This window comes from Panthera uncia (assembly GCF_023721935.1).
Source record: "Panthera uncia isolate 11264 chromosome B3 unlocalized genomic scaffold, Puncia_PCG_1.0 HiC_scaffold_1, whole genome shotgun sequence".
In the NCBI taxonomy this organism is placed as follows: domain Eukaryota; kingdom Metazoa; phylum Chordata; class Mammalia; order Carnivora; family Felidae; genus Panthera; species Panthera uncia.
Window position 1 is genome coordinate 84,854,711 of NW_026057582.1, and position 14,610 is coordinate 84,869,320.

General features: G+C 43.6%; 1 protein-coding gene across 6 annotated transcripts in view; it reads left to right on the plus strand.

Moving 5' to 3' along the window:
- The window catches only part of STARD9 (StAR related lipid transfer domain containing 9), a 120,486-nt gene extending 106,321 nt beyond the window's left edge, over positions 1 to 14,165 (plus strand). For 4 of the 6 annotated variants that reach the window (XM_049613455.1, XM_049613458.1, XM_049613457.1 and 1 more), the window contains 7 exons: positions 10,341 to 10,458; positions 10,649 to 10,770; positions 11,025 to 11,089; positions 11,257 to 11,459; positions 11,695 to 11,774; positions 11,964 to 12,122; positions 12,679 to 14,165. In XM_049613455.1, coding sequence (XP_049469412.1) covers positions 10,341 to 10,458; positions 10,649 to 10,770; positions 11,025 to 11,089; positions 11,257 to 11,459; positions 11,695 to 11,774; positions 11,964 to 12,122; positions 12,679 to 12,780 — 849 coding nt within the window. In that variant the 3' untranslated portion in view covers positions 12,781 to 14,165. Of the gene's footprint in view, positions 1 to 2,197; positions 5,593 to 10,340; positions 10,459 to 10,648; positions 10,771 to 11,024; positions 11,090 to 11,256; positions 11,460 to 11,694; positions 11,775 to 11,963; positions 12,123 to 12,678 lie in introns of those variants that run through there. The other 2 variants (XR_007453802.1, XM_049613460.1) reach the window with 2 other exon arrangements.
- Positions 14,166 to 14,610: the final 445 nt, after the last annotated feature.

Sequence of the window (14,610 nt, forward strand, 5' to 3'; positions counted from 1 at the left end):
GACTCTGCTGCAAATTCAGGCCCCTTTCGGATTGATGTTACTTCCCAGAAGCTGCTCTAAAGCCTTGAAACCAGGGGAGCAGGATGATGAGGTTATAGGAGAGGGGACAGGGCAGCTGTGGGTAGAGCCGGCAATGACCACAACAAAGCCTGGTGAGAGCTGCCCATAGCCGGGTGGGGGCCCTGCTAGTGACAACGAGCACAGGGGCCCAGGGGGGTGCCCTGGACAGAGCACATTCACTGGACGCAGAGGAAGGGCAAGGGTGGAGTCAGAAACAACACACACTTTTTTTTTGGCCAGAGCAGCTGAAGGGGCAGTGACGGTGACTGTGAGGCACTGGGGGAGGACAGGTTTTGTGGGGAAGATCATGAGTGTAGTATGGGACTTACTGGCTTTGAAGTCTCTGTGAGAAATGCAAAGGGAGCATTTGGAAACACAGGTTTATCACAGGTAAGATCTGGCCAGGGATATAAAATGTGAAATTCGCTTTATAGTAAAACTTCACTAGTATTCAGACAGTAGCAAAGGATATACGATGCCAAGTTCGTCTTTCAGTCTCCTGTTGCCCTGCTCAGAACCAATCTTCTATCCCAGTACGGTGTGGATTTCTGGAGGTATTCTGAATATGTTGTATGTCTTACTATCTATAAGAATGTGCATATTAAAAATTTTTTTTTCTTTTTTAATGTATTTTTTCTGTATTTTAATTTTTAAAATTTTATTTATTTTGTTATATGCGTATTTTTTTCTTTTTCCCTTTTTTTAGATTTTATTTTTAAGTAATCTGTACAACCCCAGGATCAAGTGTAGCATACTCTTCTGACTGAGCCAGCCAGGCGCCCCCATGTTTTTTCTTTTTTTTAAATCTCTCCCTCTCTCTCTCTCTCTCTCTCTTTTTTTTTTTTTTTTTTTTTTACAATGTGTGTATCTCTCTAAAGCACATGAATGGCAGCAAAAGTGACCTGCTTTGTCACTTTTCTTCCTTAAGAATGTCTTTTGGACACCATTGCGCACCACCAAATCTGCGGCTGACTTATTCTTTTTAACAGCTGAATACTTAGTGTTTCTTTTTTCTCTTTTATTGTATGGTTTTAAATGTGATGTTTTGCATAGGTAATCTTTTCCTATGGTAGAAAAGACAAAAACTTATATATACCTATCTCTAAAGGTAACTAGGGAAGTACCCGCCCCTAGCAGCCGACAAGCCAGTCCTTCTCCCTTGCCGCCCCCAAAGAAATAGCACTGTTGTGTCGGGGGAGCCCTCCTAGAGTATCTTAATGCTCATGGAATAAAGCATATCATGCCACTTCAGGGTATCTTGGAGCTCTTTCTACATGACTGTATAGAGAACTTGCTTTGTCTCTTTTTTTTTTCTCACTGCTACGTAGCATTCCATTATAAAGATCCAGTGTAATTTATGTAACCAGTCCTTCAGCTGGGGTTGATTTCAGTCTTTTGATGTTGTAAACAGTGCTACAGTAAATAACTGTGTGTATGCATCATCTCCTAAACCTACAAATATATCCATGAGGTAAATACCCAGAAGAGTATGTGCATTTGAGATCTTAATATTGACAAATGTTACCTCATAGATATACACAGTTTCTGCAACAGGTTATCAAATGTTTAAATTTTTGCTGGGCCATCTGTTCGTATCCTTTGCTCATTTCTCTATGTTATTGTTACTAGTTTCTGGAGTTCTTTAGCAAGCTAGCCCTTTGCCTAATAGGAATTAATGATATTTATCCCAGTTCTTTGTTCTCTTTTGACTTTGCTTATTGTGTTTGGGGCTATTCAGAAAATTTATCAATTCTCCTCTTAAGTGTCTATGTTCTGATCATAATTAGAAACATGTTCTTCATTCCAAAGTTGTATAAAGAACTTCTGTGGTTTCTTCTGGAAATTGTATAGTTTTATTTTTCATATTTAAATCTTTTTTCATTTTTAAAAATTTTGTAAATTTTTAAATATTTTAATTTCATTTTTGAGAGAGACAGAGTATGAATGGGGGAGGGGCAAAGAGAGAGGGAGACACAGAATCCAAAGCAGGCTCCAGGCCCTGAGCTGTCAGCACATAGTCCAACGGAAAGCTCGAACCCATGAACCATGAGATCATGACCTGAGCTGAAGTCATATACTCATTGATTGAGCCACCCAGGTGCCCCTAAATCTTCTTTTAATTTAATTTTTATTTTAGAGAGAGCAAGCAGGGGAGAGAGAGGAAGAGCAAGAGAATCTTAAGCAGGCTTCACGCTCAGCTCAGCACAGAGCCCGAGGAGGGGAATTGATCCCATGACCCTGGGATCATGACCTGAGCCGAAATCGAGAGTCAGACGCTCAACTGACAAGGCATCCAGGCTCCCCGCCCCTCCTATTTAAATCTTTGATTCATTTTGAATATATAAGGTATGGATCCAACTTTATTCTTTCCAGATGGCTGTTGAGCTGTCTCTTTAACATTTGATTGTTCCTCTAGACAGCTTGCCTGTGCTTCACCAGTTTAGGATGTCAACTTTTTTTTTTTAAGTTTATTTATTTATTTTGAGAGAGAGAGAGCATAAGCAGGGGAGGGGCAGAGAGAAAAGGGGAGAGAGAATCCCATGCTGGCTCCATGCTGTCAGCACAGAGCCCGACACAGGGCTCAATCTCACTATCATGAGATCATTATCTGAGATGATATCAAGAGTTGGATGCTTAACCGACTGAGCCACATATGCGCCCCGAAAAGTTCTTTATAAAGGGGCTATTTTGAAGATTATGATTCTGACTTTGGAAGAACAACACTGATTGGCAGTGGAAGGAATCACATGTAAAATTCTTTGCATAAAAATTTATTGACTTAAGAAAAAAAGTTTTTGTATGGGCATACATTTTCCTGTCTTTTGAGTATATACCTAGGAGTTGGGTTGATGGGTCCATAGATGGGTGAAACTGTGTTTGACCATTTGAACAATCGGCAAACTATTTTTCACAGAGGCTACACTACTCTAAAGCCCCACCAGCAGTGTGTGAGCACTGAATTTCCCCCCATGTTGACCAGCATCTTTCTTTATTATAGTTGTCCTAGTGGATGTGACATGGTACCTCACTGTGGTTTTGATTTGCATTATCCTAATGGTTTTGAGCATCTTTTCATGTGTTTACTCTAGCTATTTATATGTTTTCTTCAGATAGATGTCTTTTCAGACCTTTTGTCCATTTTATAATTGGATTATCTTTTTATTAAGTTTAATAATTTTTTTATATATTGTACAAGTTCTTTATCAGTTATATATCTGGTTTGTAACAATTGTGTCCCATTCTTTGTATTGTCTTTATACTTTTTTGGTGATGTCCTTTGAAGCACAAATGTTTTGATGCTGTTTGTTTTATCTATTTTTTCCTTTTATTGCTTACACTCTTGGTTTCATATCTAAGAAATTTTTGCCTAATCCCCGGTCACAAAGATTATGCCTATATAGGCAAACATACCTCCTATTATTGTGCTTTGCTTTATTATGCTTTGCAGGTAATGCATTTTTTTACAAATTGAAGGTTTGGGCTGTGTAAGGCAAGTCTGTCCGCCATGTTTCCAACAGCATTTGCTCACTTTATGTCTCTGTGTCCCATTTTGGTAATTCTTGAAATATTTCCAACTTTTTAATTAATATATTTGTTATGACCGGTGATCAATGATTATGACTCAAATAATGGTTACAATATAAATCTCAAATAATGGTTAGCATTTTTTATCAATAAAGTATTTTTTTAAAGTTTATTTATTTTGAGAGACCATGAGCAGGGGCGGAGCAGAGAGAGAGGGGGAGAGAGAGAATCCCAACCAGGTCTGTGCTGTCAGTGCAGAGCCCAACAAGGGGCTCGATCTCACGACCATGAGATCATGACCTGAGCCGATATCAAGAGTTGGATGCTTAAGTGAGCCACTCAGGCACTCCAGCAATAAAGTACTTTTAATTAAGTTATATGCATTGTTTATTATTATTATTATTATTAATTCTAGAGAGCACAGGCAGGGGAGAGGGGCAGACGGAGAGAAAGAATCTTTTTTTTAAACATTTTTAAAAAATGTTTATTTTTGAGAGAGAAAGAGACAGAGTGTGAGCAGGGGAGGGGCAGAGAGAGAGGGAGACAGAATCTTAAGCAGGCTCCAGGCTGTGTGCTGTCAGCACAAAGCCCGATATAGGGCTTGAACTCACAGACTGTGAGATTATGACCTGAGCTCAAGTTGGATGCTTAACTGACTGAGCCACCCAGGCACCCCGAGCAAGGGAGAATCTTAGGCAGGCTCCACTGTCAGCATGGAGCCTGATCCATCCCACAATTCTGGGATTGTGTACCCAAGCCAAAATCAAGAGTCAGAGGCTCAACTGACTGAGCCACCCAGGTGCCATATGTATTGGGGGTTTTTTAAGATGTAAAGATAGCACACTCAGTAGATTATAATATAGTGTAAACATAACTTTTATATGCACTGGGAAACAAAACAATAATCTGACTCACTTTATTCCAGTGATCTGGAACCAAACCCACAGTATCTCCAAGGTGTGTCTGTATTTTCTTTTAATAGTTGTATGCTGGGGCGCCTGGGTGGCTCAGTCAGTTAAGTGGCCGACTTTGGCTCAGGTCATGGTTTCGCGGTCCGTGGGTTCGAGCCCCGTGTCAGACTCTGTGCTGACAGCTCAGAGCCTGGAGCCTGTTTCAGATTCTGTGTCTCCCTCTCTCTGACCCTCCCCCGTTCATGCTCTGTCTCAAAAGTAAACGTTAAAAAAAATTTTTTTTAATAAAAAAATAAAATAGTTGTATGCTTTTAGTTCCTAGGTGTAGGTCTTTGATCCATTTTGAGTTAATGTTTGTATTTAGTGAGACAAAATTAGGAGTTGAATTTTGTTCTTTTGCATGTGAATATCCACTTGTCCCACCACCATTTGTTAGTAACTGTTATTTCTCCCCCATTGAATTGTCTTGGTGCCCTTGTCAAAGATGAATTGACCATAGATGTATGGATTTATTTCTGGACTCTGAATTTATGCCATTGAATTATATGTCCGTCCTTATGTCAGTACCACTATTTTGATTACTGTAGCTTTGTAGTAAGTTTTGAAATCAGGAGGTGTCCAACTTTATTCTTTTGCAAGATTGTTTTGGCTATTCTGAGTCCCTTGAATTTCCATGTGAATTTAGGGATGAGCTTATCAATTTCTGCAAAGAAGTCAGGTGGGATTTGGATTTGGATTTCATTGAATGTTTGTGTCATTTTGGGGTGTATTAAACATCTTAATAGTAATGTCTTTTGATCCATGAATGTGAAGTATCTTTCCATTTATTCAGGTCTTCTTTGTTTTCAACACTGTTTTGTAGTTTTCAGAGTATAAATTTTGAATTTGTTTTATTCAATTTATTAAATATTTTATTCCTCTGATGCTATTATAAATGGAATTGTTAATTTCATTTTCAGTTTGTTAATTGCTACTCTGTTTATTTTTGTGTACTGATCTTGTTTCTTGTACCCTTGCTGAGTTGATTTTTTTATTAGCTCTAATAGTTTTTTAGTAGCTTCCTTAGGACATTCTGTATACAAGATCATATCATCTGCCCCTGTTGTTTTCTTGTTTATTTTATTTTATTTTTTTTTTATATATATATATATTTTTATTTTAATTTTTTTTAACGTTTATTTATTTTTGAGACAGAGAGAGACAGAGCATGAACGGGGGAGGGTGAGAAAGAGGGAGACACAGAATCAGAAACAGGCTCCAGGCTCTGAGCTGTCAGCACACAGCCCGACGTGGGGCTCAAACTCACGGACTGCGAGATCATGACCTGAGCCGAAGTTGGCCACTCAACCGACTGAGCCACCCAGGCGCCCCTGTTGTTTTCTTGTTTAATTGCCCTGGGTAAAATCTCCAGTTCAATGTTAATAGAAGTGCTATGAAAGCACACATTCTTGTTACTGATCTTAGTACTAAACCACTCAGCCTTTTACCATTAAGGATGATGTTGACTTGTGGACAATTGTTATCAAGTTGAGGAAATTTCTTTCCAGTCTTAGTTTGTTGAGTGAGTTTTTATCATAAAAGGGTATTAAATTTAGTCAAATATTTTTTTTGTAACTATTGAGATGATTGTGTGGATTTTTTCTTTTATTAATATGGTGTATTACATGATTGATTTTTGTATATTGAACTAATCTTGTGTTCCTAGGATAAATCCCAGGAATGGTGTATACTTGGTCACGATGTATATAACTCTTTCTGTGTTGCTAGATTCACCTTCCTAATATTTTGTTGGGGGTTTGTGTGTTGATATGCATAAGGGAAATTGATCTGTAGTTTACGTGTGGTTTCTTTGGTTTTCAGGGACTTATAGAATGATTTATGAACTATTCTCTCCTCTTCTGTTTTTGGAAAGAATTTGTGAAGTATTGGGTGTCAATTCTTTAAATGTTTGGTAGATTTGAAGCTAATGAAACTATCTGGTCTTGAAATTTTCTTTGTGGGAATTGTTTTGATTACTAATTCAATATCTTGTTAAATGTCTGTTCAGATATTCTATTCTTTTTTTTCCTTTTTTCAAATTTTTTATTAAATTTTTTTTTCTAGTGTTTATTTTTGAGAGAGAGAGAACGAGCGGGGAAGGGGCATAGAGAGATGGAGACACAGAATCTGAAGCAGGCTCCAGGCTCTGAGCTGTCAGCACAAAGCCCAACGTGGGGTTCGAACTCATGAGCCATGAGATCATGACCTGAGCCGAAGTCGGACACTCAACCGACTGAGCCACACAGGTGCCCCTCAAATTTTTATTGAAACTCCAGTTAGCTAACATATAGTGTCATATTGTTTTCAGAATCTATTTCTTCTTGAGTCAGTTTTGGTAGTTTGTGTCTTTCTAGGAATTTGTTCATCTATCTAATTTGTTGGTGTATAGATATTACACCAACTCATTTATTTTTTATTTTTTTACTGATGTAAATATTTAAAGTTAAAATTTTCCACCTGAATGGTACTTTAGTTGTATCCCATAACTTACATGTTTTATCTATTTTTTATAGTAATTTTGCATTTTCAGTTTGTATTTCTTTCTTAATCCAGTTCTTATGAGTTCTTAAGAACTTTTTGGTAGAAAGCCTCCTGTGTTTCCTGATTTTATTCTTAATTTTTAGTTTGCTACGTGTTGATTATGAAAGATTCCAGAGAAGAATGATTTCTACTTTTTTAAGTTTATTAAGGTTTTTTCGTTATCAGTATTCCCATGGACATCAACTTATTTATTTAATTTATTTAATTTATTCTTTTGAGAGAGAGAGAGAGAACACACATGAGTAAGCAGGGGAAGGGCAGAGCAAGAGGGAGAGAGAGAATCCCAAACAGTCCCCACACTTAGAGCCTGACATGGGGCTCAATCTCATAACCATGAGATCGTGACCTGATTTGAAATCAAGGAGTCAGATGCTCAACTGACTGAGCCACCTAGGCATACCTTCCCATGGACATCTAAAAATTTTTTGTTGTTTTATCATTATGTGGTCTGTTTGTTCTCTGCTGTGAGGGTAAATATGTGTCTTTTTTGTCTGATAATCTGGAAGCCTTTAAAAAATTCTTTCCATGATCACTTTTATATCTTCAAATAGTCTTTATTACTTGATTTAGCAGTGTTGTTACCTTTATAAAACATTAGGAAATCAATGTATTCTACCCTTTTTTTTCCCTTTACTTTTTGTCAGAGTATTTCTACATTGTGTATAATGTTTCCATTCATAGAGTTGTTCTTAGGCTAGATTAAATGGACTCTTCTCACTTCTAGTAATTTTCCAGGCATTTTTATTCCTCCCTAGTGATTCGTCCCCTCATAATTTCTTCCAGAAAGACTCACGGGCCCTTTCTCTTTGGTCCCTGAGTTTGTATTTGAAATTGTTTATCGCTTTTATACTTAAATGACAGAACATCTCTTGGTTGCATTCCTACGAATGAGATTGGTAGGTCAAAGGATATGTACATTTTTAAATTTAAAATATGTGGTAGATGTTTCCAAAGTATACCAGTTTACACTCTTAAATAATACTTGACCACTCTGCTTAACAGAGCGTTGCCAAGGGTTTTTCCTTCAGTCTTTGGCAGTGTGGTGGGCATAAAATACGCATTTGCAGTTCTCCTCATGTGTCTAAGATCGAGCGTGTTTTCAGATTCTTAAAAGTTCTGTGTCCTTTTGCTCCATGACAGTGTACTGTATCCACTTCTCGAGTGGGTTGTTAGTCTTTTTGGTTTTAGAGGCCCTTTTATATTAAGAAAATTATCCTTCTGTTTCATTTGAGATACCAGTGTTTTTTCCTAGTTGTTTTTATTTTGTTTGTTTTTTTTTATTACTACCTGGAAATGTTACTTTTTAAAGTTTTTAAAATTTATTTTGAGACAGAGAGAGAGAGAGAGAGAGAGAGCGAGCATGAGCAAGGGAAGGGCATAGAGAGGGGAGAGAGAATCCCAAGCAGGCTTCGTACTGTCAGAGCAGAGCCTGATGTGGGGCTCAAACTCACCAACTGCAAGACCACGACCTGAGCTGAAATCAGGAGTTGGATGCTCAACTGACTGAGCCACCCAGGCGCTCCTGGAAAATGTTAATTTTGTGTTGCCTGGTGTTTACCAATGTTTTCTTCATGGCTTCTGAATTTTATGCCCTGTTTAGGAAGTCATATCCCCACTATAATTTTTTTAACTTTTTTTTTTCTTATAGTAATAATAAATTCTTTATTCCATGTATTTTTGAGCCACAAAGCATGAAGAGTTTATATTGGCATGATGTATGAAATGGGTCTCTGATCCATTTTTTTCACGTGGTAGCTAGTTGTGTCATCAGTATTTATTGATTAAACCATGGATATTTACTTTTAGGAGTCATCAGTGTAGCAGGGGGAGCAGATGGAATCACTTAGGAGTATATAACGAGTGAGAAAAGAGGGCCTGGGCCTAAGTCCTGAAAGAATCCCAGAATATCGATTTTTGTTTGAGGAGTCTGAGCCAACACAGGAGAAGGAGCACTGCAGGGAGAGGTGCCAAGAGCCTGGGGAGTCAGGAAGTGATTAGGAAGGGAGAGGCTGGCTGAGTGGAAGCTCACGGAAAGGTTCAATAAGGTGGGGACTGGAGTTGGTGATCAGCTCCAAGCACATGGATGTCACAGGGACCTAGTGACTGCTGTTGGGTGGAGTAGTGAGGCAAATGTTAGTTCAAGCAGGTTCAGAAGGGAGTGAGAGGTGGGAGATGGCGAATGGTGACCGTTGTTTCAAGAAGCACGTGTGTGAAGGGTGGGAGAGCAAGGACCCCTCTGAGGAAATTTTTTAAAGGTGGGAGAAATATTTACATGCTTGAGTGCTTGTAGGAAGGATCCAACGAAGAGGGTGAGGCAGAGGCAACAGTGAAGGAGGAGATGATCAGTAGTGGAAAGTTCCCAAGAAGATGGCACAAGACTTCAATCTGAGACAGAGACACCTGCTTAAAGTACAAGAGACTATATGTTGCAGCAGAGGAATGGAGACAAGGATGGAGATAGAACTGTCTGTGTTCACCTCTTCTTGTCTTTAGCCATAGGTTAAAAACTGATGATAGAGGTGGGATGGACAGTGCCTGTCAGGTCTGGTAGAGATCAAGGTCATGTCACTGAGTTGCCGGCTGAAGTAAAGGTGGGAGGACCGTATTGCAGATCCAGAGATCATCCCTTCTGGTTCCAAATTAGGACCTTTGGCTTACTTGCTGTATGGGGTTGGGGAGGTGAGGCTCGGGGAAGTTGGGGCCTAGGGTCAAGCTTTTCACAGTCCGTTGCTTTTCCTCCCCCTCCCTCCTTCCACTTGGGCTCCAGCCATGGCCTCATTCGTGTTGCCACATGGTAGAGCCCCCAAACCCACTGAGGCTCCATACCAGGTCCTCTGAGGCTCTGTTCATTTTGATCCCTTTTGGAGCTCTCCTACAAGCAGTCTTTGATCCTGTGGCTTGAACCATAAGGAGAGATTGTCCAGGGACTGGTTTCTATTGCTCTTGGCTTCTTGGGGACATCCAACCTCCTGTAATCCCAATGGGGAAGATTTTTTTTTTTTTTTTTTTTAAAGCAGGCTTCATGCACAGTACAGCACCCAGCACGGGGCTTGCATTTAAAACTGTGAGCTCAAGACCTGAGCTGAGATTGAGTTGGACACCTAGCTGTCTGAGCCACCCAGGCTCCATGGGGAAGATTTTTTTGATAGAGCCTCTACATTGGAAACTTGGGATAGTTCAGAGGCAGAGGAGATAATTCTACACAGGCTTTCTGGTGCTCTGCTTTATCTTTCTTTGCTCTGGTCCTAAACATCTTTTCTGCAGGGGGATGCACACTTGCCTGATTCCAGTGACTCCTGGATAGGGGATGTTCGGGGACATTCTGCAGTGAGGAACAGTCAACTGAGTCTGGCTGGATCCACCTGGAAGAGCTTAGCTTACAGTGAGTGGTGGGGGTGAGGGCATGCAGCTATCTGCCCGATTTGGGGACTTTGGGGGCGGAGGTCCTCTAGATCCTTAGGGAGTCATTAGCCCGAGGTTATCAGCCCCGAGTCACTGTCCCTCAGGAGGCTGTTGCTGCTCTGAGGCCTCGATGCTCATGCTGTCTCACGACCTCTGCCTGTTCACTGCAGGCCGCAAAACCTCCCTGGGCAGCTGCTGCTGCTGTCCGTCCAGCCTGTCCAGCCTGGGGGCCTACCTGTCCTCCTCCTATCAGGATTTGGCCAAGCACATCGTGGACATCTCTATTGCTGACGTGAGGAGCGATTCTGCTTGTCCCCGTGGTTCCTTTACCAGCCCTCCGCCGGGTGGGGAGAGGGAGGGAGGGAAAGGAGGGAAAGAGCAGGGCAGATGAGGGCCAACTTCTTTTAGATGAGGGTAGGGCTTCTTTGGTGGCTCTCCATCTCGACAGAAAGGGAATTCAGCAAACACTGGCCCTCGTGACTGACTAACCCAGGGGTCTGCTTTGTACCGTGCCCGCTCACTTGGGTGTGATCCCTGTGTCTGCAGGTAATGGCTGCTTGCTCAGGTAACCTGCACAACCTCTTCAGCTGCCAGCCAGCAGCTGGCTGGAAGTAAGTTCCTTCTAGTGTCTTGTCCTAACCTGTTGTCCTGCTTGTCCTCTTTCCTCCTTTACCTTCTCTGTCCCGGCTCCCTTGAGTCCCTCCCCTGAGCTGCCCCTCTATGACCCAGGAGCCCAGTTCTCACCTCTTCTTCCTCTTCCCCACCCTCGTGTCCCCAGCCATCAGGGTGAGGAGCAGGAGGTGCATCTTTACTACAAGATGTTTTCTTCTACTCGGCATGGCTTCCTGGGGGCAGGCGTGGTTTCCCAGCCACTGTCTCATGTGTGGGCAGCTGTGAGTGACCCCACCCTGTGGCCGCTCTACCACAAGCCCATCCAGACAGCGAGGCTGCATCAGCGGGTGACCAACAGCATCAACCTTGGTGAGCCCAGGGAGGGCTTCCCATGGGTCCGGGCCAGGGGCCAGGGGCAGCAAGGGTTGGAGGTGGTCCTCTCGGGAGGCCAGGTGCTCACACGACCTCCACCGGGTGGCTCAGGCTAGGTCTGCCTGTCAGGTTGCAGAACGACAGGATATTGGTGGGCGCTCTTGAGCTGGGAAGGATTTAGGACTAGGTCTGTCCATGCACCTCCTGACTCTCCCCATTCCTGACCCCCCAGTGTACTTGGTGTGCAGTACTGCCCTGTGTGCCCTGAAGCAGCCGCGGGATTTCTGTTGTGTCTGCGTGGAAGCTAAAGAGGTGCCTGCCTCGCTGGTGGTAAAGATGTGGGAGGAAGTTGGGCTGGAGTGCTGTTGAGAGGCAGTCACTGTGGGCCTCAGGTCCTGCAGGGAAAGGAGGGTGCGGTGGGCAGGGATGAGGATGACATGAAGCCTGTCTGGCCGCACTGGAGCCTGTCCTGGTTTGATCCACTTCACTCCCTGTCCCCAGGGGCACCTGTCTGTCATGGCGGCTCAGTCTGTTTATGATACATCCATGCCGAGACCCAGCAGAGACATGGTCCGAGGGGAGATCCTGCCCAGTGCCTGGATCCTACAGCCTCTCACCGTGGAAGGAAGGGACATCACTAGAGTCATCTACTTGGCCCAGGTGATCCTTCCTGTGTGGCTGGCTGCACAGAACGCCTCGGTGTGACCCCACCACCCCGCGGGAGTTTTCTCTTCAGCTGCTCAACACCCTTCAGTGCCCAGGCCCTGTGTCCCCAGAGCTGGAGACTCAGGCTTCCTGGGCCACAGTGCGGGGAGTCAGTGGGGAATCGAGGACGGAGGAGGGGGACAGAGTAGGTCAGTCTCCTCTGACTGAAGTTGCTGTTACCAAAGAGTTCGGTGGCCTTTAGACCCTCTGTTGCTGAGTCCTTGGGAGATAGTCACGGTGAGGGAGGAGCAGCAGCCTCAGCAGAGCAGAATGAGCAGGACCCATTCTGTTCATTCTCCACTCCCAGTTCCCCAACGTGACCTTTGTCACCGGGAGGTGAAGCCCATGCCTAGATCTGAACAGCAGAGCCCAGGGGCCTATAAACTCCGGGACCGCAGAGGAGCTTTTTGCATCGCAACAGCCTGGGTGACTACCTGGGGCTGACGTGTGGCCTGGCGTGTTCTCCCCGTCTGTACACACCTTTAACCCTTCCCTCTCTGCTTTATTTCAGGTAGAACTTGGTGCGCCGGGCTTCCCCCCTCAGCTCCTAAGCTCCTTCATCAAACAGCAGCCACTGGTTATAGCCAGACTGGCTTCCTTCCTTGGGAGTTAGCATCTTACTGTCAAGATGGTGCTGCAGAGACGCGGGTGCAGGATGTGCCAGTGATGCCAGGTGGCTCTTGTCATTCTCTGTACAGGATGCAAGGACAGGCGAGGCTCCTGGTTGTGGCTGACCAGGCTGACCAGCACTCAGACCCGAGTTGCCAGCAAAGTCCCGTCAGTACTTGGGTCACAGCTGGTGCCTCTGCAGAGCCAGGGGACCTGAGTTCCTGGCCCCAGGTGGCCAGCATCAGTGAAGCTCAACTCACCTTTTTGGATTCCTCAACCTCTCTTTCCTCTCCGGGACATCGTGGCAGGCCGCTTGAAGACCAGGACTGGGAGTAGCCAGCAGAGCCAGGAGAGGGTAGTACTCTGGCCCAGCCCTCAGCCAGGGAGGGAAGCAAGCAGCCATTGACCGGGACTGTTCAGAATCCGTCTCCAGCATTCAGCTCCACTGCGGACTGCAGTATCGGAAAGTGCCAAACCAGAAAAACGGTTTAAAAAAACAACTGCACAAACCATTCGGAATCGTTTCTCCTTGCATTTTTACAAAATGCTTTATTATTAATTTTTACTTTTTCCTCTTCGTTTCCTTCACAGGAGAGGACATTTGGGTCTTTGCCTCAGTCAGGAGTATTGAGCAATGCTCAGTCTTGGAGCAGTCACTCCAGAGCTCAGGAGAATGGGAAAGACCACTGTAGAAGCAGGTTGGACAGATTTGAGGCCAAGGAGGGGAACCTAGCCCTTTGAGGAGGGAGGGGGGTGGGCAGCCCAATGTTGGCTGCTGACAGGGCAAGAGGAATTTCAAAGAGCTGAAAAGTTGTTTATTGAAGACTGGAGAGAAGATATGAGAACTCTTAGAGGAGGTAAGTGATTCATTAGGAGGAAATTCAGTTCTGTTCCTTCCCTCACTCAGAGCCTTGCTGCCAGCCTTCAGTGGTCCCCTGAGCGTCCGTGCTGCTGTGGTCAGACGTGCTATTCTAGGAGGGGACGGGGAATGGGCTCGGTTTTCTTGTACCTTAGCCTGCCTAAACTTGAGCTTCGAGTATTCAGTACGATTACGTGGAAGTGGTAGGGTGGGAGAGATTCCCAGCTTCCATTCTGGTGCCCACAATCTTTGGCGGAAGAGGATGACCATATGGGGGATTGAAAAGGTCAGTTTCTGTACAGTATAGCACAGAGATTTGTTGTTTCTCAAAGTGTTTGCAGGATTGTTTTTCTTTTACCTCAGATTGTTACTCATATATGATTGGTTGAAGACTTTTTAAATTGCTTTTAAATGTATTTTTCTGGCTAAATTTTTGGTATATTTAACACCCTATTTATGTACTCCCATCTCTTTTCATATAAATCTCTTAAGTCCATTGACTGAAAAAGAACACTTGCAAATTAAAGGTCCATGGTGTCCTTTCATTTAGTGAAGACTGTGGTGTCCCTTGAGCTCAGAATTTAGTCTGGGGATTACGATGGCAGCAACAGCTCACGGCCCAGTTTCAAGCTATACAGTTCACACACATGTACTGACTTCTTTCCATGAGCTCAGCACGACTTTGTGTGTGAACAGCCCTGTCAGTTACCTAACTACAGCCAGCTGTAGCCAGATATGAACATGAGCGGATTCCAGATCAGTTACTGCCACACACCAGTGACCATGATCCCCTGGAAGGAAGCTCTTTAACAACAGGTGAGTACTTCTGGGCTTCTGAAGCAGAGCTGGCAATGGGAAGCTGAACATACGCGTCCCCAGAGGCGATCCCAATCCCCTTCCTACAATAGCCACACACCAGGCCTGAGTCAGCAAGCTAAGGAATATTAACTGAGGCTGATTCTGTACTAAAGATAA